Below are 26,103 nucleotides of genomic sequence, written 5' to 3'. Positions count from 1 at the left end.
GGACCACGACCTCCTGACCCAGGGGGGAGAGTACCTGCCACAAATTGGGAATTTAAACACTCACCGGGCACAGTGGCTCATGCCCGTAAGTCCAGCACTTTGGGAGGCCAAGGTGGCCTGACTGCTTAAGCCCAGGAGTTTGAGACCAGCCTGGGTCACATAGTGAGACCCCTGTCTCTACGAAAAATGCAAACAATTAGCTAGGTGTGGTGGCACACACCTATAATCCCAGCTACTCGGGAGGCTGAGGCAGGAGAATCGCTTGAACCTAGGAGGCTGAGGCTGCAGTGAGCTGAGATCACGCCACTGCATTCCAGCCTTGGTGACAGAGTGAGACTCTGGCTCAATAAAATAAAATAAACACACTGAGATGCAAGAAGGAAATTGTTTTTATTGCATTGAGGACTTTCCCAGAAGCCTGGTGGACCCACGTCTCCCTCCAGCCCCAAAGGCAGTGCAAGCCTCTACTGATCCCCCACTTCAAGGTGGGTCTCTTCTTCTGCAGGGCCCATGGAGGAGGGGTAGGGTGGGGTGTGGGGGGCCCAGAGGGGAGGCCCTGGGGACAGAGGGAGTTCACTCCTGTTTAAGCTGGAGACCAGGGAGGGCCCAGCCTCACCTCTGGACAACACAGCAAGTCAGAGGCTGGGGTGTGGCAGGGGCTCAGCTGTCAGCTCTGGGGTGTGGCTTCTTCCCGGAACCGCACCAGAGGCCCCTGGAGCCCAGGAGGGACCACGGAGGGCAGGTGCAACCCCTGGCCTGGAGCACAGCTCTCAGAGCCCTGAGGCTCCCGGGGACAGAAACAAGTAACAAAGTGAGACCACAAGAGAAAAAGAATCCACAGTTTCTACAAAAAGCCCCGCCCTCCCCAAGCACCCTGGTCAGCTGGGGACTGCCTCGGCCTTCACCCTTTTGGGGGGTCTGTCGGGGGCAGGGCTGGTGGGCCGCTCCCGTTTGGGGCTGGCGGGTTCTGCGCCGTTGTGCTGGGCGCAGGGCTCCTGCTTGGGGCCGGCGGGGATAGAGCCGTTGATCCGGGTGGGTGATTCCTCCTTGGGCTCCAGCTTGGGGGTGGGTGGGCGGGGCAGGGGTGGCAGCGCCCTCTCCAGCACACGCGGGCCGTCCCAGGCGGGGATCTCCAGCCCCAGGTGCTTCATGAGCCGGGTCATGACCTCGTCAACGTAGCCATGGATGCGGAGGTCAGCATGGCGGTCCTGCCGGGGGGCGGGACGGGTCAGGCGTGGGGGGCAGAGGGTGCATGGTGGCCCTGGGCATGGTGGGGGGGGTGTTCAGACACCTACGTGCTTGGTGCGCTGCAGGTTGACGATGACCAGGCGGCCTCCCCGGCGCTTGGTAGCCAGCGGCAGGTTCCCGCTGGGTCGGATCTGCAGCGAGGTGCCCAGCGTGATGGACAGGTCGGCGTTCCTGGGGCCGGGGAGCGTGGGCTGAGCGTGATGCCCCGCTCCTGCCAACATCCAGAGCCAGCCCTGGGGGCCGGTTCACACCTAGGCCATCTGTGCTCACCGGGGCAGTCAAGGCCAGCCCCACTCCCAAGTCAGCCTTGGGGATCCCACCCCGCCCACCTCTGCTGTCCGTTGGCAGGGTCAATGATATGGGCGGGCCCTTAGACACTTCTGGGGAGTATCACGTGTGGTAAGAGCTTGGACGCCTAGGGTGGGACCCTGGCTCAGTCACCTCCCGGCTGGGCAGCACTGGATAGAGGAGACACCTGGCCAAAGCCTTGGTTTCCTTGTGCAGCACCCACCCAGAGCCATGAGGTGACGAGTGTGAGTGTGAGTGTGTGTGTGTGTGTGTGTGTGTGTGTGTGTGTGTGTGTGTGCAGCCCCTGGCCTGGCCCACCTCCTCCAGGAAGCCTCCCCTGACTGCCTCTGAGCCGGAGCCCTATCCCATGCTGGAGCTGGCTGTGTTTCTGCCATCATCCCGCCCCGCCTCACCATGGACTCCCTGGGTTGGGGGTCAGACCTGCTGGCCTCATCGGCGAGTGCCAGTTCCCGGTCGGGCAGGGAGTCCTCCCAGTCTAGGATGGTGTCCCTCAGCTCTCCCCTGCAATGAGGAAGCTGAGGAGAGTCCACAGGGCCTCGCAGTCTCCCCTGGAGCCCAGGGCATGGGTGGGGGTGGCTCACCTGCAGGCCCGCAGCCCCCTTGCCTTAGCCACGGTGCAGAGCCGGCCCGTGGCCTTCAGGCCCATGGTGCCCACGACTGTGTCCCGGACGTATTGCCTGTGTCAGGGAGGAAGGGGGAGGATGGGGCAAGGTCAGCCCCCATGGGTGACTCTCGAACTGTTTCTAAGGTGACGTTCTCCCAGGGAGGTGGGGGGTGGACAGGTGACCAGAACTAGCACCCAGCGACACGGAACGAGGAGCCTTCCACGAATAACAGGCTGGGATGCTGCTCAGTGCCCGGAGCACAGAAAACAAAGCAGGAAACTGTCGCAGACGAAGGGGCTCAGGAGACGAGACCCTGCATGGGATCCTGGACCAGGAGAAACAGGAACAATTGGAGCATGTGGGCGACAGGCCGAGTCTGGATTCGGGATTAGAGAAGGCGATGTCCACTTTACTTTTCCTGACTTTAATCGTTATACTGCGCCCGGCGCGGTGGCTCACGCCTGTCATCCCAGCACTTTAGGAGGCTGAGGCGGGCGATCACGAGGTCAGGAGTTCGACACCAGCCTGGCCAATATGGTGAAACCCCGTCTCTACTAAAAATACAAAAATTAGCCGGGTGTGGTGGCGGGCGCCTGTAGTCCCAGCTACTCGGGAGGCTGAGGCAGAAGAATTGCCTGAACCTGGGAGGCGGAGGTTGCAGTGAGCTGAGATTGCCCCACTGCACTCCAGCCTGGGCGACAGAGCGAGACTCTGTCTCAAAAAAAAGGAGAAACACAGAGATAAGAAGGCCCTTGTGGCTGTAGGCCCAGGACCACCAAGGGTGGCTGGCTGCCACCAGCAGCCAGGAAAAGGCAGGAAAAATCCTCCCCTACAGGTTGCAGAGGGGCATGGCCCTGCAGACACCTGGATTTTGGACTTCTGGTCCCCAGAACTGTGAGATCACAAATTTCTATTGTTCTAAGCTGCTCATCTGCGGCAGGTTGCTACAGCAGTGCCAGGACACGGATGTACCCCCACCAGGAGGGAGGCATGGCCCACCCAAATCCCTCCAGAAGGGAGATATACTCCTCATATCCCTCCAGGAGGGAGACATGCCCCTCAGATCCCCCCAGGAGGGAGGCTTGACCCTCAGATCCCCCCAGGAGGGCCACACCCCAGTCCCCCCACACCCTCTGGGTCTCTGGGACATCAGATTCAACCCCCAACCCCCTCTGACAGAGCCCGCCCTGAGGGAGGGATGGCGGCTGCATGGCTCACACCGTGCACCTGCATGGGGGCAGCCTGGCAGAGCCCCCGCCCCTGCACCCAGGTGGCACTCACGTCTTACACTTGGCACATTCTTCCACGAACATGTTCCCGTGAAGCTCTGCCAGTTTGTCCCTGTGGGAGGAGAAGGAAGAGGCTTGATGGTGGGAAGGGCTCCCTGGATGCCCAGGCTTGGGGGCTGGTGCTAAGCCCCTCTCCTCCAGGAAGGCTTCCCAGACTCCTCTCCCAAAACATTGATCAACTCCTTCTTTCTGGCTCTTCTAGCTCCTGGCTCCACCATTCATCTGCTGTGCATCTCTGGGCAAGTGGCCCAACGTCTCTGAGCCCAAGGAATCATTAACCCCTGAGGCTGAACCCACCTTAGATAATGGGAAGCCCTTTCCGCTCACAAAATGCCCGTCCCCCTCCGAGAGCATGTGGGAACCTCTTGATGTCACCGGGTCAGAAGCACAGGAATTCGAATTCCCAGTTTATCATGGAAGAAACCGAGACAATGAGTGGCCCTGAAGCACGAGATCCAATCCCAGCTTTGTTTTAGTTATTTATTGATTTTGAGACAGAGTTTTGCTCTTGTTGCCCAGATTGGAGTGCAATGGTGCAATCTCAGCTCACCGAAACCTCAATGGCACAATCTCGGCTCACTGCAAGCTCCACCTCCGGGGTTCAAGTGATTCTCCTGCCTCAGCCTCCTGAGCAGCTGGGACTACAGGTGTGTGCTACCACGCCCAGCTAATTTTTTGTATTTTTAGTAGAGACGGGGTTTCACCGTGTTAGCCAGGATGGTCTCAATCTCCTGACCTTGTGATCCGCCCGCCTCGGCTTCCCAAAGTGCTGGGATTACAGGCGTGAGCCACCGTGCCCAGCCTAATTTTTCTATTTTTAGTAGAGGCGGGGTTTCACCATGTGGCCAGGATGGTCTCGATCTCCTGCCCTCATGATCCGCCCGCCTTGGCCTCCCATAGTGCTGAGATTCCAGGCATAAGTCACCACACCTGGCCCTCCTTTGCTTTTTTTTTTTTTTCCGAGACAGAGTCTTGCTCTGTCGCCCAAGCTGGGGAGTGCAGTGACGCCATCTCGGCTCACTGCAACCTCTGCCTCCCAGGTTCAAGCGATTCTCCTGACTCAGCCTCCCGAGTAGCTGGGATTACAGGAATGCGCCACCACACCCAGCTAATTTTTGTATTCTTAGTAGAGATGAGGTTTCACCATGTTGGCCAGGCTGGTCTCGAACTCTTGACCTCGTGATCTGCCCGCCTCGGCCTCCCAAAGTGCTGGGATTACAGATGTGAGCCACCATGCCCAGCCCCTCCTTTGCTTTTATAAGCAGAGAAAAATCTCTTCCTCACCCCTCACCCCTGGCTGCTGAGCTCCTCATCTCAACAACTGACCTGCCTGTCATTGGTTGCCCCAGGGGCGAGACCTGGCAAAGAGGGGCAGGGGAGGGCCACACTTCTATTAGGAAATCAGCCTGCCGCAGAGCACAGGTTCACTTCAGTGTCAGACACGTTTAGTGTCAGATTAATAAAGATGGATATTAAAAACACAACAGGCCAGGCATGGTGGCTTGCATCTGTAACCCCAGCACTTTGGGAGGCTGAGGCGGGCAGATCACCTGAGGTCAGGAGTTCAAGACCAGCCTGGCCAACATGGAGAAACCCCGTCTCTACTAAAAATACAAAATTAGCTGGGCGTGATGACGCATGCCTGTAATCCCAGCTACTTGGGAGGCTGAGGCAGGAGAATCGCTTGAACCCGGGAGGCTGAGCCGAGATCACACCATTGCACTCCAGCCTGGGCAACAAGAGCGAAACTCGGTCTCTAAAACAACAACCACAACAACAACAACAACAACAAAAGCTGCAACTTCTAGACCCTGACAGCTCTCCTCCCCTTAGCCCCATCCCGAGGGAAATTCTGCCTCTGGCCCCGGCGGGGACGGCTCTGAGCCATGGGACTCAGAAATTTCCACACACTGGGCCAAGAAAGATCCAGAGAACTCAGGGCTAGTATCTTATAGAACCAGGAAAAGGGGACTCTCCCCCTAAAAACGCAAACACAGTTTGTGGGGCCCCAAGTGCTTTCCCTGGGGGCGGGGCCAGGGTGTTACCTGGGGAAGCCTGAGCGCACATGGAGCCCGTCCACGTTCTGGCTGACCAGGAAGCGGAGGAGGCCCACGCGCTCCAGCTGCACCAGCGCCATGTGGGTCTGCGTGGGCCGCGCGCTCTCAAAGGTGGTGTCGAACTTGGGGGCCAGACCTCGCTCCTCCATGGTCCAGACTCCGTGGGGACCCCTGAAGGTGGCAGGCCGGGAGAGATGGACGGGGAAAGGGGAACAGAAAAAGAGACAGAGGGAGAATCAGAGAGGTATAGAGAGAAAGTTGGAGAGAGAGAAAATCAGGAGACAGAGAGAGACAGGGAGACAGAGAGAGGGAATCAGAAACAGAAATAGAGGGTGAGTTGGAAGAACAGGGAGAGGGGGATAGAACAAGACACAGACAGAGAGATAAAGAGTTAAAGACAAAGAAAGCAAGTCAGAGACAGAATTGGAGAGAGACAGAGAGAGGGAGAGGCAGAGAGAGAGAGATGAATTCACACGAAGGCAAAAATGACATTCTATTCAACCAACACTGCTGCTGCAATGAGCCCGGACAATGATCACATGGACCCAAGCCCTGCCCTCCAGAAGCCCTTGATCTTGGGGGAGACAGGTGGACACAGATCCTCTGGCCCCAAGAGTCAAGCCTGGACCAGAAGAGGTACCTGGGCCTGGGGAAGCCCAGTGGAGGTGGGGGCCCTGGGGCACGTGGAAGGGCTTCCTGGAGGAGGCTAAGCAGTTTCTTGAAGGGTGAGAGGGAAGATCAGACAGAAGGGGTAAACGAAGGCCTGGGTGCTGGGAAGAGCCCATGAGTTTAGGAGAAAATGCAAGTGTTTTGGGGGCTGCAGCAGGAGCAGGAGGGGCTGAAGCTGGAGAGGTGATTCAGGGCTGGGGCAGGAAGGGCTTCAGCTTCCAGCACAAGGTATTCAGAACTCTACACTGCTTGGCAATGGGGAGCCACAGCAGGTTACGGAAGAGGAGAAGGAGGAGAAATTCACGCCTTAGCTTTTTTGTTTTTTTGAGATGGAGTCTGGCTCTGTTGCCCAGGCTGGAGTACAATGGCACGATCTTGGCTAACTGTAACCTCTGCCTCCCGGGTTCAAGCGATTCTCCCACCTCGGCCTCCCAAGTAGCTGGGATTACAGGTGCCTGCCACCACACCTGGCTACACTTGCAAATATGAAAGACTATATTTCCCAGCATCCCTTGCAGCCAGGTGTGATCAGGTGACTGTGTTCTGGCCAATGGGGTGAGTGGAATGCTGGCTGTGACAAGGGACACATCTTTTTGTTTTGTTTTTTTGTTTGTTTTTAGACGGAGTCTCACTCTGTTGCCCAGGCTGGAGCGCAGTGGTGCGATCTCGGCTCACTGCCTCCACCTCCCAGGTTCAAGCGATTCTCCTGCCTCAGCCTCCCGAGTAGCTGGGACTACAGATGTGTGCCACCATAACGGGCTACTTTTTGTATTTTTAGTAGAGACGGGGATTCACCATATTGGCCAGGCTGGTCTGGAATTCCTGACCTTGTGATCCACCATGCCCAGCCAAGGGACACAAAGGGAGTACCCAGGACACATCCAGGAGGAAAGCAGATGGATGGGTTCTAATTCCCAGATGTGTGTGGCTCGCAGGGAAGCCCCTGGCAGCCTGGTGGGCCTTGCCTCGACTTCCCCTGCACACTCACACACCTGAAGTCGGGGATGCCAGAGGCAGTGCTGATGCCGGCACCCGTGTGGAACACCACATTGGAAGACTGCCAGACCAGCCTCGCCAGTTCCCACACCTTCCGCTCCAGCTCCTCCGGAGGGTCGAAGATCTGTGGGGGGAGAGAGCACATGGAGGGGTCAAAACAGTTCCCCCAAGTGGCAAGGCCACACACGAGCCACAGACTGAGCTGTCCCTGTCTTGCCTAAGGGAGGAAAATGGACTGGAAAAGGCAGCTTGTCCTCATGCCCCTCCTCTGCCTACAACCTTCCATGGCTCCCATCTGCCTTGTCAAAGCCCTAGCCCACCAGGCCCTGCACTACCTCCCCTGCCCCCTCCCTGCCCTCTTCTCCTCCCTCTCCCCGCCTCACTCTGCTCCAGCCACACAGGTCTCCTCCCTGTTCCTCCAACACACCAGGCACAGTCCCGCCTCAGGGCCACACCCTTTAATGCTCTTCCCCCAGATACCTACATGGCTCCCTCCCTCACCTCCTGTAACTTGTGGCTCAGATGTCACTTTAGTGACAGTGACGCCTCCCTTGGCCACCTGGTTTCCATGCAACCCCTAGTCAGTCTCCCTTTCTAAAAAGCGGGGCTTTTAATCTGTGTTGCTCCTGGCTGTGGCCTTAGTACCTAGAAAGTGCCTGACCCACAGTAAGTGCTCCATAAATGTTGGTGGAATAAAGTGACTAACAGGCCGGGTGTGGTGGATCACGCCTATAATCCCAGCACTTTGGGAAGCCAAGGTGGGTGGATCACTTGAGGTCAAGAGTTCGAGACCAGACTGGCCAACATGGTGAAACCCCGCCTCTACTAAAAATACAAAAATTAGCCAGGCGTGGTGGCAGGCGCCTGTAATCTCATCTACTCTACTCAGGAGGCTGAGGCAGGAGAATCGCTTGAACCTAGGAGGCGGAGGTTGCAGTGAGCCAAGATCGCCCCACTGCACTCCAGCCTGGGCGACAGAGAAACTCCGTCTCAAAAATAATAATAATGATAATAAAATAAAGTGACCCAGAGCAGCAGTGAAGAGTGGGGCTTCTGGACGGGCGCACACCATGGGCGCTCATTAAATGCATGAGTCAGAATGCATGGGCCAGCCTTATGGAATGGGGCCATCTTCACCTCGTTTGCAGAAAGTTTGGAGATGGAGACCCAGAAGGGAAGTGACTTCTCCAAAGTCCCACAGTGCGCGGAAGGGGCAGCCAATCCCTCCACTTCCCCTCTGAGTGGCTGGAGGGATCTTTCTGGCACATTCTGTCCCGGCCCCTCGCCAGGGCAAAACCCTTCCCCATCACCCTCAGGATAAAATGCCAACTCCCCAGCCTGGCATTTGAGCCCCGTCCGGGCCCGGCTCTGGAAACCTCCCAGGCCTAATCGTTCTCCAGGTGTGTTTATTCCCACCTCCCTGCCTTTGCGCCTGTCGTCCCCTCCTCCTGGAACTACATCCCCTCTCTCCCCGATCAGCCCCGACAGGGTGGCCACACAGTTGGGCGTGTTCGCGTCCCCGGGCGCGCAGGGGCGTCACTTCCCGCCCCTTCCTCACTGGGAAGTCCCTCCCATTGTCTAGCCTCAGTGCCTCCTGATATTCCCACAATGCCCCCCTGCCGTCCGGCCGCTCCCAGCCCGCGGCCCTGGGGCGCGATGCTCGGGACCCTCGGACGCGCTCACCTCGGGGAGGCCGCACTTGCCCTTGTCCGCGTACGGCGACAGCCCCGCCGCGTAATTCACCGACATCCTCGACTCCCCAACGGGAACAATAAAGTTTCCCTTGTTGAGGCCGCTTCCGCCGGAAGCGGGGCGGGGCGGGGCGGGGAAGAAGGAGGAACCGCGTTCCCGTCAGGCGCACCCGGCCTCCCACGGCAAGGCGCATGCGCCTTGTGCTGACGCCGCAGGCGACGTGTTAACTGCTGTCAGAAGGAAGCCTGCGTCTTTGCGTGCGGGCGTTTGCGGGGCTCGGGAAGGGGCTGCTCGATGACCTGGGCGGGAATTGGGGCGGCCGTCTACGTGAGAGTTCTCCAGTCACCTCTAAAATGAGGGACACAGGCTATCCATGGCCCCACAACCCCTTTTACGGGTTAGTAAATTCCATAAGGACAGAGCCGGACAGCAGAGACCCCAGTCCAAGGGTTTTGAATGCCATTCAGAGTTATCTGAATATCTCGTGTGTGTGTGTGTGTGTGTGTGTGTGTGTGTGTGTGTGTGTGTGTGGTGTGTGTGTGTGTGTGTGTGTGTGTGTGTGTGTGTGTGTGTGTGTGTGACGGAGCCTCGCTCTGTTGCCCAGGCCGGAGTGCAGTGGCGCAATCTCGGTTCACTGCAACCTCCGCCTCTTGGGTTCAAGCGATTCTCCTGCCTCAGCCTCCCTAGTAGCTGGGATTACAGGCGCCCACTACCACACCCAGCAAATTTTTGTATTTTTTAGTAGAGTCGGGGTTTCTCCATGTTGGTCAGGCTGGTCTCGAACTCCTGACATCAGGTGATCTGCCGGCCTCGGCCTCCCAAAGTGCTGGGATTACAGACGTGAGCCACTGCGTCCGGCCAAGTTATCTGAGTATCATCCAACTGGAGGTTCTCCATTCTGCAGGGCAGGTCCTGCTCAAGGTCAATGGGGCTGGTGGCCGGGAGGACTCATTTAAGAATCATGTGTTGAGTACCTACTTTGTACTGGGCACACTGGAGAACAAAGGTGGTACCATCTATGTCCTGGTGGCTGGGGGTGGACACAAACATGTGACCAGGTAATGGTGACATGGTGTGGTTGGGGTGCAATGGGTGACGCAGAGGGCACAGGGCAGTGAGGGGGCTCACAGGAGGCACCTGACCTAGGCTTGGGGCATCCGGGAGGGCTTCCTGGAGGAGAGGATGTTGCAGCAAAGATCTAAAGAGTACATGAGCCAGGCGCGGTGGCTCACGCCCGTAATCCCAGCACTTTGGGAGGCTGAGGCAGGCGGATCACCTGAGATTGGGAGTTCGAGACCACTCTGACCAACACGGAGAAAACTCGTCTCTACTAAAAATACAAAATTAGCTGGGTGTGGTGGCCTGTAATCCCAGCTGCTGAGGAGGCTGAGGCAGGAGAATTGCTTGAACCCAGGAGACGGAGGTTGCAGTGAGCCGGAGATCATGCCATCGCACTCCAGCCTGGGCAACAAGCGCGAAACTCCGTCTCAAAATAAATAAATAAAGAGTGCATGAGTCAGGTAGAGCTGGTTGGGGGTGACATGAAGTACAGCAAGAATGTTCCTGGTGGGGGGAAGAGCAAGTGCAAAGGCTGAGAAGAGAAGAAGAGCATGGCTCCTTCCAGAAACTGAAATCAGTCCAGTGATGATAGGGAAGATCGTGGGTGTCTTCCCGCCAGAGCCAGTTGGCCAACAGGCAGTCCGCTGCCAGCCTGTCTCCTCCCTCGGCTCATCCCCGGCCCCCTGGGGCGGCCGCCCGCTCAGAGCCGATCAGGTGTCAGAGTGGAGCGGCTGGAGCTGCTCGTGGCCCAGCTGGGAGTGGGTAACCGGAGCCGGCAGTGGGCACTGTGGCCGGGAGCTCGGGGCACTGGAGCTGCAGGAGGTAGGGGAGGAAGGAGGTGGGAGAGGCCCAGGATGGAGGATCCCCTTATGGCCCCAGGCCCCTGAGCCCTTGTATGTGGGAGAAAGAAGCCGTGCTGGGTCCCAGCCAGGCTGCGGAGTTACCCAGGTACCCTGACACACACATGCATTCGTTCACCCACGCACTTCCCACTTGCCGGCCTGTGCCCTGCCTAGCTTCCTCCAAGGCGGGTGCTCAACATCCCACCCGGCCATCAGGCCCTTCTTATTTACCATCACCTCTTCCAGCAAGCAGCTCCCTAAATTTAGCAGGCATTTCTCCCTCCCCCAAGTCCACGGATTGTCTTCTCCCAAGCAGCCTGTGAACTCCTCTGTTGGGTGTCTTATTACCCCCTGCTTTGGGTGTGATTGAATCCTCCAGTCAGAGATAGAAGAAAAAAGGGTAGGTAGGGAGTGAATGGGTACTGGTGGAGGGGTAAATGAATGGATAGGTGGGTGGATGGATGGGGGGCGAATAGATGGATTGGCGATTTGGTAGATGGATGGATGGGTAGATGGATGGATGGATGGGTGGATTGATGATTGGGTGGATGGATGAATGGGTGGGTGACTGGGCAAATGGATGGATGGATGGATGGATGGATCCATGGATGGATGGGTGGATGAATGGATGGACTGGTGGGTGGGTGGGTGGATGGATGGATTGGTGATCGGGTGGATGAGTGCATGAGTGGATGAGTGGATGGGTGGGTGGGTGGATGGGTGGGTGATTGGGTGGGCAGATGGATGGATGGATGGATGGATGCTTGGGCGGATGGATGGATGGATGCTTGGGCGGATGGATGAAGGGATAGATAAATGGATGGATGGGTGGATGAGTGGATGGATGAATGGTGGGAGTTGGTAGGTGTTTGGGTGGGTGGATGGATGTGTGGGTGAAGCCTGATTAAAGGGTGATGAACCATGAGAACATGAATTGGGTGGGTGAGTTTGTGGGTGGTGGCCGGTGGGTGGGTATACAGTGCTTAGGTGGGAGGATGGATGGCCAGGTGAGTGCATAGGTGGTAAATGCGTGGAAGGGTGGCTTGGAGAATTCACGAATAGGTAGGTGGACAGGTAGAATCCATCCCAACCCCTACTGCCTGGTCAGAAGCAAATACAGATTCTCCATCACAGAAATCCCTTTCACACACAGGGCCTCACAGTCACACCCCTCAAAAAACAAACACACCCCCTCGAGATAGGCCTGCCTGACCTCCGTGCCTGCACATGCGGAATGTAGAACAGGCCCAGGTGGACAGAAGTGCATGCGTGCACAGGCCCCACACTCATGTCACACACATGCATGCAGCCATCGCCCCAGACCTCCACCCACTATGGGTGAATTGCTGTCACATGGAGGTTCCCTCTGACTATGTAGCAAACATGCCTCTGTGCTGAGAGCCCTCAGCCTGGCTTCAGTCCCCAGAAAGCCCCTGACTGTTGAAAAGGACAGAATCAGCCCAGACCCTCCCAGCCCATGGAGCCAGGGGTGAGGCAGAGGAAGAGACCCAGCCAGGGTAGGTGGGAACCCAATTTGGGGAGCTAGATTTCTGCTTGGGAACGAGAGGCAAAGCTGATCAGAGCAAGGGATTTTGGAGTTGGGCTTTGAAGGATGAGTAGGAGTTCAGAGAAGAAAAAAGAAACCATTCTAGGCAGAAATAACTGCACTGATAAAGTTAGCAGAGCAGAAAAGGCTTGATCTGTTTGGATGACAGGAGATACAAGTGAGATGCATTTATTGAGCCCCTCATGTTTGGCCAGGCTCTCTGTAGGGACCATACTGAAAACTGACCATGAGTTGGTCAAGAAAGGATCATTTCTGTCATTGTATAGATGAGGGAAGTAAAACAGAGAGGGCAAGTAACCTGCCAAAGGACACACAGCAGGTAGGAGATAGAGCAGGTCTGTGTCTTGCTCTAGGGGCCAGGACTGGTCAGGAAGGAGGAAGTGGTCCTTTTGAGGAGGGAGAGGCAGCGGACCCTGCCGCCCACCAGGACTGGCGTCCCTCACCTTACCCCCACCCTTGCCCTTCCTCAGGTGGCCTGGGGAGAGGAGAAACGCAGGGCACCAACCATGAAGACTCTCAGGGCGCGATTTAAGAAGACAGAGGTGAGTGTGAGGCCCTAGGTGCCCGATACACCCGTGCAACTTCAGCCTTCTGTCTCCTGGGGCTTGGCTGAAGATTCACCCTTTCATTCCAGTACCCACCTCTTCTCCTTTCCTCTCTGCTGCCCCCTAGCGTCCTGACCTCCCCACTGCTCCCCGTACAAGCTTTCCAGCCCAGGCCTTTGCCCGGGCCCTAGTCCGCTCCCCATGGAATAGCTTCTCGCCGCATTGCCACCTATCAGACCCTCCTCATTCCTCACAATTTGGCCCCAGTACCACCTCCCCGTCCAATCTCTGCTCTCCCCGGCCACAGTGACCCCTTGCTTCTCCAAGGACCCACTTTCCTGAGGACCCTGATCTTTTGCTTTGGAGTGTGTGTACTCAGCTCATATTTATATAGCAGGCGCTGTGCCAGGCACAGGGAAATCAGCCAGAGAATAGGGCAGGCAAACATCCTTGCCCTCGTGGAGCCGACCACTGAGTACAGGAGATGAACACGAAACAAGATAAATAAGTGACAATGTGTATTTTGTGTCGCGAAGACAGACAAAGCAGGAAAAGGGAATTGAAGCATCCAGGGCAGGGGAGGTGGCTGCAGTTTTAGAGAGGGTGGCCAGGGAAGGCTTCCCAGAGAAGGTGATATTAGAGCAAAGATTAGAAAGGGAAGGGGAGGGCTGGGCATGGTGACTCAGGCCTGTAATCCCAGCACTTTAGGAGGCCGAGGCAGGCAGATCACTTGAGGTCAGGAGTTCGAGATGAGCCTGACCAACGTGGTGAAACTTTGTCTCTACTAAAAATACAAAAATTAGCTGGACACGGTGGCGGGCACCTGTAATCTCAGCTACTTGGGAGGCTGAGGCAGGAGAATTGCTTGAACCTGGGAGGTGGAGGTTGCAGTGAGCTGAGATTGTGCCATTGCACTGCAGCCTGGGCAACAGAGTGAGGCTCCATCTCAAAAAAGAAAAAAAAAGAAAAAGAAAAAGAAAGGAAAGGGGAGTGGGGGAGAGAGTTTGCAGGAATTGCATTCCAAGTGGCTGGAACAGCCAGTGCAAAGGCCCTGAGGTAGATCCAGCTGTCTTCTCTTGTATCTGTGTCTTCAGCTATGAACTCCTAGAAAGACATGCTTCTTCCTCCGTCATCCCCACTTCCTCTCAGCCCCCCAAGTCCCTGTGGTGGCCAATTCAGGGCACAGATGGGGAGGATGAAAGTGAGGGCTCAGCTCCAGGGACAGGCAATCAGCCTTCCTGAGTACCTCTTTGTGCCTCGCCTGTCTGGGCAAGCTTGACTTGGAGCCTTTAGTTTTCTTGTCACGGGATACAACCTCCCCATCCGGTGTGGCCTGGAGAAATCAGGGAGTCTGCCTGGAGGAGTTGGCGCTGGAGCAGAGCCTGGAAGAATAGGGAGGATTTAGAGGAGTAAAGGCAGGCACGTGAGGAGCGGGGCACGGACCTGCGTGGGTAAAGATTCGGAGGCTGGACCAGGTCTGCTTGATTCACAGGCATAACAGGCAGATTCTCTTGGCAGGAGCAGAGAGTGCGAGTGAGTGGGAGCTCAGGATCTTTGAAAGCCATTTTTGAAAAGCCAAAAAGAGAGGCCTGTGGAAGAAGCCTGGATTTCATTTTTTATTTTATTTTATTTTATTTTTGAGACAGAGCTTCCCTCTTGTCGTCCAGGCTGGAGTGCAGTGGCTTGATCTCGGCTCACTGCAACCTCCACCTCCTGGGTTCAAGTAATTCTCTTGCCTCAGCCTCCCGAGTTGCTGGGATTACAGGCATGCACCACCATGCCTGGCTAATTTTGTATTTTTAGTAGAGGCAGGAGTTCACCATGTTGGCCAGGCCGGTCTTGAACTCCTGACATCAGGTCATCCACCCGCCTTGGCCTCCCAAAGTGCTGGGATTACAGGCATGAGCCACCACACTTGGTCCATTTTTTTTTTTTTTTTTTTTTTTTTGGTGAGACAGAGTCTCTTTCTGTCACCCAGGCTGGAGTGCAGTGGTGCTATCTCAACCGACTGCAGCCTCCAACTCCTGGGCTCAAACGATCCTCCTGCCTCAGCCTCCCAAAGTGCAGAGACTACAGGTGTGCACCACCACGCTGGGCTAATTTTTATTTTTTGTAGAGAAGGGGTCTGGCTGTGTTGCCCAGGCTGGTCTTAAACTCCTGGCCTCAAGGGATCCTCCTACCTCCCACCCAAAGTGATGGGATTACAGGCGTGAGCCACTGCGCCCAGCCAAGCCTGGGATAGAATCAGGTGGCTCTGAGTTCAAATCCTTCCTCTGTCCCTGGTGTCCTGGGTGACTCTGGGGATGTCATGACCCCTCTGTGGCTTCCTTCAGTTGTTTGGCTCATTCGATTTGATTTGATTTCATTTATTTTTGAGATAGAGTCTCACTCTGTTGCTGAGGCTGGAGTGCAGTGGCACGATCTCTGCTCACTGCAACTTCTGCCTCCTGGGTTCAAACAATTCTCCTGCCTCAGCCTCCCAAATAGCTGGGACTACAGGCACCTGCTACTATGGCTGGCTAAATTTTTTGTATTTTTAGTAGAGACGGGGTTTCACTATGTTGTTCAGGCTGGTCTCAGGCTCCCGACCTCAGGTGATTCACCCGCCTCGGCCTCCCAAAGTGCTGGAATTACAGGTGTGAGCCACTGCACCCAGCCCATTTTATTTTATTTTACAACTAATTATTAATTATCACGTTCCCATTCATTTCACTATTCATTTTACTTTTATTTAAAACACTTTAATAACATTGAATTCACTTTATTTTATTTTTTAAGTTTTCCTTTCCTGCTTTTTTTTTTGAAGGAGTCTCACGCTGTTGCTCAGGCTGGAGTGCGGTGTTGTGATCTTGGCTCACTGCAACCTCCACCTCCTGGGTTCAAGCGATTCTTTTCTTATGCCACAGCCTCCCGAGTAGGTGGGACTACAGGTGCGCACTACCACGCCCAGCAAATCTTTTGTATTTTTAATAGAGACGGGGTTTCACCATGTTGTCCAGGCTGGTCTCAAACTCCTGGGCTCAAGAGATCCTCCTGCCTCAGCCTTCCAGTAGCTGGGACTACAGATGTGCAATACTGTGGCCGGCTTATTTATTTTCATTTCTGTTGATTTTTGAGCACTATAAAGAACATAAGATGTGCTTTGCAGGTGTCAGCTCATTTAATCCTCACCACCATGTTATGAGGCAGGAGCTTTTATTAGCTTCATTTTATAGATGAGGGAGGGAAGCCCAGAGAGGTTAAGACACCTGCTCAAGGTCACACAGCTAGGAAGTGAGACACAAGTCTTCTCCCAGGGCTGTGTTAGTATGAACACGATTGGCCTGGAGGTGGGAGGGGAGTGCATTGATTGAAAAGAGAACGGGTGGAGACAGACAGTGGGAGAGAAAGAGGTGAAGAACGGCTCATTAACTGCCTACAAAATGTGGCAATGGGTGAGCTTCATTCACTGTGGAGTGATCCTAAAATTTTTCTTCCCACGTGGAATCAATTCCTCGATTATAGTTGACCCTTGTACAATTACAGCCCACCCCTCTGCACAGTCAAAAATCCATGTATAGGCCGGGCGCAGTGGCTCATGCCTGTAATCCCAGCACTTTGGGAGGCTGAGGTGGGTGGATCACAAGGTCAGGAGATCCAGGCCATCCTGGTTAACATGGTGAAACCCCGTCTCTACTAAAAATACAAAAAATCAGCCAGGCGTGGTGGCGGGCACCCGTAATCACAGCTACTCGGGAGGCTGAGGCATGAACCTGGGAGGTGGAGCTTGCAGTGAGCCGAGCTGGCACCACTGCACTCCAGCCTGGGCAACAGAGCGAGACTCCATCTCAAAAAAAAAAAAAAAAAAAAATCTGGCTCGGCATGGTGGCTCACGTCTGTAATCCCAGCAGTTTGCGAGGCAGAGGCGGGCAGATCACCTGAGGTCAGGAGTTCGAGACCAGCCTGGCCAACATGGTGAAACCCCCTCTCTACTAAAAATGCAAACATTAGCCAGGCAGCCGGGTGTGGTGGTGGGCACCTGTAATCCCAGCTACTCAGGAGGCTGAGGAAGGAATATCTTGAACCCAGGAGGCAGAAGTTGCAGTGAGCCGAAATCACGCCATTGCACAATTGCCCAGCCTGGGCGACAGAGCGAGACTCCGTCTCAAAAAACAAACAAAAAATCCATGTGTAAGTGGACCTGGGCATTCAAACCCGTATTGTTCAGGGGTCAACTCCTAAATGCTTTTTTTCCCCAAGCATTCCTCAGAAGTAGTAGCCACTGGTAAACCAAGCCGTGTGATTGCTTAATTTCCAAAGCATAGTTATATTTAATATTTAAATCAATCTTTCAAGAAGTGTGGGCGGCTAAAAAAGAGATGCCTCATTCGGGACGTGGGTGTGTTTTGATATGTTTGCAATGGGAGGGGTCGGGACAAAGTCACAATTGGACAGGACAGGATAGGTGTTAAAACCTCAGACGGGCGTGAGGGCCTCTGAGGGTGTCTGGAGCTGGAGGGGCCTGAGGTGGGCCCACGGCCTGGGCTGGAGCTGTTGCAGCAGATGGGAGGCCTGGCTGTTGGTGGGAAGCTGCAGGGCCTCCATCCTCCCTCCCCGGAGCACCTCCCCATCCATCCCTCCACCTGCCCTGCTCCAGTTTCGCATCAGGCGGCCGGAGTCAAGTTCAGCTTTTGTTCAGCAGCCCCGAGGGAAGAAAGCAAACACCCATGACTGCAGGGGCCCGGCCTCCTCCTGTCCCTGGGACCTTGTGTTCTGTGTCTTCTAGCCACTGCTACCCCTCTCCTCCTTTCCTTAGGGCTCTCTCCGTGCCCTTCCTGGTCTCTAACACCGGCTTTTTCTTTTTCTTTTTCTTTTTTTTTTTTCAGACGGAGTCTCGCTCTGTCACCCAGGCTGGAGTGCAGTGGCGCAATCTCGGCTCACTGCAAGCTCCGCCTCCCGGGTTCACGCCATTCTCCTGCCTCAGCCTCTCCGAGTAGCTGGGACTACAGGCGCCCGCCACCACGCCCAGCTAATTTTTTGTGTTTTTAGTAGAGATGGGGTTTCACTGTGGTCTCGATCTCCTGACCTCGTGATCCGCCCGCCTCGGCCTCCCAAAGTGCTGGGATTACAAGCGTGAGCCACCGCGCCCGGCCTTAATTTTCTTTTTTTTTTTTTGTATTTTTAATAGAGATGGGGTTTCGCAATGTTGGCCAGGCTGGTCTCAAACTACTGACCTCCAGTGATCCATCCGCCTCGGCCTCCCAAAGTGCTGGGATTACAGGCGAGAGCCACTGTGCCCGGTCCAACACCGTTTCTTTCTTCGGGGTCCCAACAGTTGGCCTTGCTTACTCTGATCCCCCTCGGGCTGTCCGTGGGCCTCAGTGTTTCCATCCATAAAATGGTAGTTACCTGGAGCTGTTCACCTGGGGCCTTACTGAACTCCTGCCTTTATTTTAGGTTTCAGCAAAATCTCGCAAGTGGGAAGATTGGGGTTTCTAGAGATTCACAGACTCCATACATCAATGCTTCCTGGAGAGTCCTCTTTCTCTTTCTGTCTTTTTTCTTTTGATATTTTTATTTTTTACTTAACTATGCATTTTTTTTTTTTCAACGTGGTCTTACCACGTTGCCCAGGCTGGTCTTGAACTCCTGGCCTCAAGCGATCCTCCTGCCTTAGCCTCCGAAAGTGCTGGGATTACAGGCATTAGCCACCACGCCTGGCCAGGCCTCGTATTTTCATTTTTCCCTGAGCTCTGCAAAACCTATAGCTGGTCTTGCATGGAATACAGCAGTGACTACGACAGACAAAAACCACTGCCCGTAAGGAGGTGACATTCTTAGGGAGAGATCAAGAGGAAACAAGCTGGGCGCGGTGGCTGCCGCCTGTAATCCCAGCACTTTAGGAGATCAAGATGGGAGGATCGCTTGAGCCCAGGAGTTCGAGACCAGCCTGGGCAACATACCAAGACCCCGTCTCTTCAAAAAAGTTCAAAAATTAGTTGGGGATGGGGGTGTGTGCCTGTGGTCTCCAGTTACTCAGGAGGCTGAGGTGGGAGGACCACTTGAGCCCAGGAGGTCGAGGCTGCAGTGAATGGTGATTACACCACTGCACTCCAGCCTGGGTGACAGAGCAAGACCCTGTCCCAAAATAAATAAATAAAAATAAAAAATAAGAGTAAACAGAATATTTTTTAAAAGGTATGTAGTATCTTAGGCAGTGATAAGAGGCCCGGCACGGTGACTCATGCCTGTAATCCCAGCACTTTGGGAGACCGAGGTGGGTGGATCACTTGAAGTCAGGAATTTGAGACCAGCCTGGCCAACATAGCAAAACCCCGTATCTACTAAAAGATACAAAAATTAGCCAGGCGTGGTGGCGGGCACCTGTAATCCCAGCTACTCAGGAGTCTGAGGCAGGAGAATCGCTTGAATCCGGGAGGCAGGGGTTGCAGTGAGCCGAGATCCCTCCACTGCTCTCCAGCCTGGGCGACACAGCGAGACTCTGTCAAAAAAAAAAAAAAAAAAAAAAAAGAAAAAGAAGAAAAAAAGCAATGAAGGAAAAATATAGCTTAAGAAAGGGCTATCAGAGAAGGGCTCTTGGAAGAGGCATCTCCAAGAGTGGACAGCAGTAAAGAAAGCAGCCATGTGCGCGGTGGGGCAGGTGCTCCAGGCAGAAGGAGCTGCAGAGGCCAAGGCTCGGAAGCGGGACCCAGCTGTTTGAAGGACAAGAAGGAGACTGCTATGGGAGCATGGGCTGCACCAAGGGAAATGTAAACGGAGATGACGGCAGGCGCCGTGGCTCATGACTGTAGTCGCAGCACTTTGGGAGGCTGAGGCGAGCTGATCACCTGAGGTCAGGAGTTCAAGACCAGCCTGGTCAACATGGTGAAACCCCGTCTCTACTAAAAATACAAAAATTAGCCAGGCATGGTGGCGGGTGCCTGTAATCCCAGATACTTGGGAGACTGAGGCATGAGAATCGCTTGAAGCCGGGAGGTGGAGTTTGCAGTGAGCAGAGATCACGCCACTGCACTCCAGCCTGGGTGACAGAGCGAGACTCCGTCTAAAGAAAGAGAGAGAGGGAGGGAGAGAGAGAGAGAGAGAGAGGGAGAGAGAGAGAAAAGAAAAGAAAAGAGAAAAGGGAAAAGGAAAAGGAAAAGAAAAGAAGGTAAAACCAGAGAGGGGCTGCCCAGAGAAGGGTTGGCAAATGTTTTCTTAAAAGGCCAGAGGGTAAATATTTTTGGTTTGTCGTGCAGACCAGCCTCAGCTCTGCCATTGCAGCCTGAGAATAGCCTTTGACTATCTACACTTTTTTTTTCATACCCTGCATGTGGCATCCAACCATCTATAAATGAATGGGCAGGGCTTGGCCCCAATAAAACTTTATTTATGGACACTGAAATGTGAATTGTTCTGTTTTGTTTTGTTTTGTTTTGTTTTGTTTTGTTTCGAGATGGAGTCTGGCTCTGTCACCCAGGCTGGAGTGCTCTCAGGTTACTGCAACCTCAGCCTCCCATGTTCAAGCGATTCTCCTGCCTCAGCCTCCCGAGTAGCGGGATTACAGGTGTGCACCACCATGCCCGGCTAATTTTTGTATTGTTAGTAGAGACAGGGTTGCACCGTGTTGGCCAGGCTGGTCTTGAACTCCTGACTTCAGGCGATCAGCCCACCTTGGCCTCCCAAAGTGCTGGGATTGTAGGCGTGAGCCACCGCGCCCAGCCAGAAATGTGAATTTCATATCATTTTTCACGTGTCAGGAAGGATGATTCTTATTTTGCTTTTCCCTCCTCCCCAACAACGCACACGTGTAAATACCATTCTCTACGGAAACAAGCAGTGGGCAGGATCTGGGCTGCTGTGAGCAGTTTGCATTTTAAGCTGAGTGAGGTCTCTGGAGGCTTTTGTGCAGGAGAGATGAGATCTGATGCAGGGTTTAGGAAGCTGCCTCTGGCTGCTGGGGGAGAAGGGACAAGGCAACAAGGTCAGAGGCTGGAGACCAGGAAGGATGCGTCCCAGAGGCAGAACGTGCAGTGATGGGGCTAGACTACGGTGGTGGCCGTGGAAGGGGTGAGAAGGGGCAGAACAGGACACAGCGTGCAGCCAGTGGGCTTGGCCAGTGGACTGAGTGTGGGGCAAGAGAGAGGTGTCAGGGTGATGCCGGGGCTTGGAGGAAGTCTGGAGGGCTGACGGTATCCATGGTACACCTCAGTGGGCTCCGAGGGGCATTTGCTCTGATTGATTGATTGATTTTTTTCAGACGGAGTCTCGCTCTGTCTCCCAGGCTGGAGTGCAGTGGTGCGATCTTGGCGTGAGCCACCGCACCCAGCCTTTTTTTTTTGAGGGAGTCTCACTCTGTCACCCAGGTTGGAGTGCAATGGCACGACTTTGGCTCACTGCAAGCTCCGCCTCCCAGGTGCACGTCATTCTCCTGCCTCAGTCTCCCGAGTAGCTGGGACTACAGGCGCCCACCACCACGCCCGGCTAATTTTTTGTATTTTTAGTAGAGATGGGGTTTTCCCATGTTGGTCAGGCTGGTCTCGAACTCCCCATCTCAGGTGATCTGCCTGCCTCGGCCTCCCAAAGTGCTGGGATGACAGGCATGAGCCACCGTGCCTGGCCATTTGCTCTGATCTTGTATGGCATCCAGGAGGACAAGTGTAGGAGACAGTTGGAAACTGAAGCCCTGAGTTGGGAGATCCATTTCGGTCTCTTCTCTGGAGAAGCTCAGAGGACCTCCCCACCCCCAAGGGTGAAAGGAGAGAAGAGTTGCAAGGACACCCTCCTTCCCAAATGCCTGTCACTGTCCATTTTCCTGCCTTGGTTCCCACTCCTCCCTCCTCTTGTCCAAAGGTGTCTAAGAGGGCCGGGTGCGGTGGCTCACACCTGTAATCCCAACACTTTGAGAGGCCAAGGCAGGTGGATCACGAGGTCAGAGTTCAAGACCAGCCTGGCCAACATGACAAAACCCCATCTCTACTAAAATACAAAAATTCGCTAGGTGTGGTGGCACGTGCCTGTAATCCCAGCTACTCAGGAGGCTGAGGCAGGAGAATTGCTTGAACCTGGGAGGCAGAGCTTGCAGTGAGCTGAGATCGCACCACTGCACTCCAGCCTGGGTGACAGAGCAAGACTCCGTCTCAAAAAAAAAAAAAATGTCTAAGAATAATCACAGACCATACTGACATGTAAATGCTCAATGCTCACCCAGCCCTAAGCCAGTGGTCAATGTGTCAATGGAGGGACACTTGCCAATGTTGGGACATCTGTGGTTGTCACAACTTGGAGGTGCTCCAGGCGTGGAGTGGGTGGAGGTCAGGGATGCTGCTCAGCACCCTGCAGTGCCCAGGATGGCCCCGCTCTAGAGAAAGATCCAGCCTCAAATGCCCACAGTGCGTCCTTGGTGCCTGTCCTATTATCTATCTCATTTAACAGTTGAGAAATTGAGAGGGAGAATTTCAGAGAGGGAAAGCGATTAGCTCAAGGTCACACAGCAAGGATGATATCACCAAACTGAATTCAAGCCCCTGTCGCCTGTCTGCTGGGTCGTTGCTCTTAAATTCTGGCTCTGGAAGACCTCGGGTTTTTTTGTTGTTGTTGTTTTTGTTTTAGTTTTTTTTTGTTGTTGTTGTTGTTTGTTTGTTTTGCAATGGAGTCTCGCTGTGTCACCCAGGCTGGAATGCGGTGACGCGATCTCGGCTTACTACAACCTCTGCCTCCCGGGTTCAAGCGATTCTCCTGCCTCACTTCCTGAGTAGCTGAGATTATAAGCGCCCGCTACCACACCTGGCTAATTTTTGCATTTTTAGTAGAGACGACGTTTCACTATGTTGGCCAAGCTGTTCTCAAATTCCTGACCTCAGGTGATCTGCCCGCCTCGGCCTCCCAAAGTGCTGGGATTACAGGCGTGAGCCACTGCGCCTAGCCTCCAGGTCTCCTTCTAAAATGCCAACTACCTGCAAGTGTCTTGGCTGTGCTCCCAGAGTCTCCAGGCCTGCGAATGCTGCGTGGCATCCAGTAGGCGCTCAATAAATGCCTACTGCATGAAGGAGCATCTCCCCCAAGTGTTCATCTGATGCATGTTTGTGGAGCACCTGCCATGGGCCAGGCACTGGGGACGCTGCAGTGACAGAAAGGAACCCAAGGCCCCTCCTCTACCGGAGGAGCCGCGGGTCCCAGGAGTGGTGGAAATTGACCGGAAATGGCTAGAGAATGTCAGAGCTGCTCGGGGACCAGCTAGCTCTTTCTGTGAGGAACGAGTCACAGTTTTATTGTGCGCTTACTGTATGCTAGGCACTGGTCGACTGAGTGTGGAGCAGGTAGTACCTTGGCATCCTCCCAGTAACCCTCCACAGTAGGAACTATTTATTATGAAACCCATTTTACAGAGGAGGAAGGTGAAGTCCAAAATAGGTAAGTCTGTTGGCCCAGTCATATAGGCAGGAAAGGCTGGGGCAGGGGCGGGGTGCTGGATTCAAATTCAGGTGTGTAGGATTGCAGCTCCCCATTGGCAAATGAATGCATGAATGAACGAATGACTGATGAATGAATGAATGGGTGAGCCAATGAGTGAATGAATGAATGAATGGGCATGCCAATGAATGAGCCAACGAGTGTGGGAATGAGTGAATGAATGGTGCGGGAATGAACGAATGAATGGGTGATGAACAAATGAATGGGTGAGTGAACTAATGAATGGATGAATGGGTGAGCCGACAAATGGATGAACAAATGAGTGAGTGAATGAATGCAGGAATGAGTGAATGCAGGAAGGAATGGCGTGGGAATGAATCAATGAATGGGTCATATAAGAATGAAGGAATGAACAAATGGGTGAGTCCAATGAATGAATGAAAGGGTGAGCAAATAAATCGGTGAAAGAATGAACGAGTGAATGAACGAATGAATAAGTGAATGAACGAATGGGTGAGCCCGTGAATGAATGAACGAATGGGTGAACGAATGAACGAGTGAATGAATGAAAGGGTGAGCGAATAAACAAATGGGTGAAGGAAATGAACGAGTGAATGAACGAATGAACAGGAGAATGAATGAATGAATAAGTGAATCCACGAATGGGTGAGTGAATTAATGCATGAAAGGGTGAGCGAATAAACAAATGAGTGAAGGAATGAACGAGTGGGTGAACGAATGAACGAGTGAATGACCGAATGAATAAGTGAATGAACGAATGGGTGAGTGAATGAATGAATGAATGGGCGGGCCGGTGAATGAATGAACGAATGGGCGAGCGAATGAATGAGTGAATGAACGAAAGTGTGAGTGGCGAGAGCCCTGCCGGCCGCGTGGCGGTGCGAGGCTGCGGACGTCGCGGGCCCGGAGGCACCTGCGCGCCCTTGGCCGACTGGGAGGAGGCGGAGATGGACGCCCGCGGGTCCCCTGGAGATGCAGCCGGCGGCCTGCGCTGGTGAGGGAGCCGGGCTCCCGGCGCCGCGTCCTCCTCATCCTCCAGGCGACAAGGTCAGGAGGGGCCGGGGCAGCGCCCCCTCCCTCAGCCCCCAGCCCCCTACCTGTGTCTTCCCATTCCATCCCGTGGGGGAGGGGGCTGGCTAGGAGGGCAAGGGGGAGGGGGCGGCACCAGGGAGGGCGGGACTGGGCGGGCGGGGCGGGGAGCTCCGACAGCGCCCAGCCCCGCCCTCCCGCCGCTCCCCGCGGTCCCTCCAGCCCCTCTGGCCGCCGCCTCCTCTGGAACCCCGTGCGCCCCCCGCGCCCCACGCCCCGGACGCCATGAAGCAGCTGTGTCTGTGCGCAGCCGCCTCCTTCGCGGTAGGGCCCGGGGAGGGGGCGCAGGAGCGGGCGGGGCGCGGGTACCTCCTCTCCCCTCCCTTCCCCGTCCCCGGCTGACCTGGACGCCCCCCCCATTCCAGACCCGGGAAAGATGGGCTGCGCGAGGGGGGGAACAGAGGTTGGGGCAGCTTTTGGGGGAATGGAAGAGACATTTGGGGAGACATGTGGACACGTTTTGGAAGACCCTTTGAAACAAATGGGGACATTTAGGAACATTTAGAGGGCATTGGGGGGTGCAGTTTTGGGAAAACATTTTGGAGACAGATGGGGTCATTGAGGGGACAACTTGGAAGCTATTTTGGGAGAGCCGATTTTGCGAAGAGGTAATGATTTGGAGAACAGTCTGGGAGAACATTTGAGGGATGTTTTTGGAGGATATTTTTGGGACATGACGGTATCATTGGGAAGGATGGTTTTACACAACACTTCAGGAATTTGGGGGAGACATTTTGTAATGCATTTGAGGCTATAGTGTTGAGGGGAGAAGCCTCGGGATGTTTAGCGGACATTGGTGGCATTTCAGGGCAGTTGTGGATAAACAGGGCAGAGGATGGTCCTGAGAGACATTTAAAGGGGCTTTTTAGGGGTTCAGATGGGACTTTGGAGAGTAGTTTGGAAAAGACTCATGGATCCATTTGCTGGGGGCGATGTTACAGGGGTGGCTTTCACTAAGGGATGAATTGGGGGACAACTTTTTTTGTTGTACAGAGTGGGTCTTGCTGTGTTGCCCAGGCTGGTCTCAAAATTCCTGGGCTCAAATGATCCTCCCGCCTCAGCCTCCCAAGCAGCTACAGGCATGAGCCACCATGCCCTGCTGATTGTTTTTATTTTTTGTAGATACGGGGTCCTACTATGTTGCCCAGGTTGGTCTCAAACTCCTGGGCTCAAGCGATCCTCCCACCTTGGCCTCCCCAAATGCTGGGATTACAGGCGTGAGCCTCCATGCTCAGCCCAGGGAACAACATTTTCGACATAGATGCCAGGGGGCTGTTCAAGGGATGATCCTGGTGGTGGGCTTTCGTTGGATAACTGGGGTTATGGGGCAGATGCTGGGGGTCGCAGGCTTGGGGGACACTGTCTGAGGACCCCCTCGCCCAGGACCACCTCCCCCTGCAGCTGCGGCTCAGCCCCACTGACCTTGGCTCCTGCCCGCCCTGCGGCCCCTGCCCCATCCCGAAGCCGGCAGCCAGAGGCAGGCGCCAGGCAAGTGCCCAGGGGCAGCTGGTGAGAGCCCAGAGCCCCTGTCAGGGGGCGTGGGGAGGAGACAGCAGCCAACCCTGCCCCACGCACCTCTGGGTGTGCCCTGCAGAGTCAAGACTGGGGCAAGAGTGACGAGAGGCTGCTACAAGCCGTGGAAAACAACGATGCACCTCGGGTGGCCGCCCTCATCGCCCGCAAGGGGCTGGTGCCCACGAAGCTAGACCCCGAGGGCAAGTCCGCG

The 26,103-nt window shown here is 54.8% G+C and overlaps 2 protein-coding genes across 11 annotated transcripts in view; one reads left to right on the top strand and one right to left on the bottom strand.

The window, feature by feature from the left end:
• Window positions 1-371: 371 nt before the first annotated feature.
• On the bottom strand, window positions 372-8,960 carry SIRT6 (sirtuin 6). 5 transcript variants are annotated; one of them, XM_058428918.1, is made up of 8 exons: window positions 8,857-8,949; window positions 7,176-7,297; window positions 5,497-5,685; window positions 3,444-3,503; window positions 2,139-2,234; window positions 1,978-2,058; window positions 1,296-1,419; window positions 372-1,208 (listed from the first exon to the last, which is right to left on the bottom strand). In XM_058428918.1, exons 1-8 carry the CDS (start codon window positions 8,920-8,922, stop codon window positions 879-881), a joined length of 1,068 nt encoding a protein of 355 aa, XP_058284901.1. In that variant the 5' UTR covers window positions 8,923-8,949; the 3' UTR covers window positions 372-878. The 5 variants fall into 5 exon arrangements, with proteins under 5 accessions (XP_058284901.1, XP_058284903.1, XP_058284902.1 ...); XM_058428920.1 differs by having other exon boundaries at window positions 1,296-1,379; XM_058428919.1 differs by lacking the exon at window positions 5,497-5,685 and having other exon boundaries at window positions 7,170-7,297.
• Window positions 8,961-9,116: 156 nt separating this feature from the next.
• The window catches only part of ANKRD24 (ankyrin repeat domain 24), a 41,600-nt gene continuing 24,613 nt past the window's right edge, over window positions 9,117-26,103 (top strand). For 2 of the 6 annotated variants that reach the window (XM_058428903.1, XM_058428902.1), the window contains exons 1-4: window positions 9,117-9,262; window positions 12,804-12,875; window positions 25,779-25,865; window positions 25,972-26,102. In XM_058428903.1, coding sequence (XP_058284886.1) covers window positions 9,239-9,262; window positions 12,804-12,875; window positions 25,779-25,865; window positions 25,972-26,102 — 314 coding nt within the window. In that variant the 5' untranslated portion in view covers window positions 9,117-9,238. Of the gene's footprint in view, window positions 9,263-10,646; window positions 10,747-12,803; window positions 12,876-21,978; window positions 24,336-24,490; window positions 24,642-25,778; window positions 25,866-25,971; window position 26,103 lie in introns of those variants that run through there. The other 4 variants (XM_058428904.1, XM_058428907.1, XM_058428905.1 and 1 more) reach the window with 4 other exon arrangements.

This window comes from Hylobates moloch, unplaced genomic scaffold (genome assembly GCF_009828535.3).
Source record: "Hylobates moloch isolate HMO894 unplaced genomic scaffold, HMol_V3 SCAFFOLD_15, whole genome shotgun sequence".
NCBI classification, from domain to species: Eukaryota; Metazoa; Chordata; class Mammalia; order Primates; family Hylobatidae; genus Hylobates; species Hylobates moloch.
This window is presented reverse-complemented; position numbering and strand designations above follow the sequence as displayed.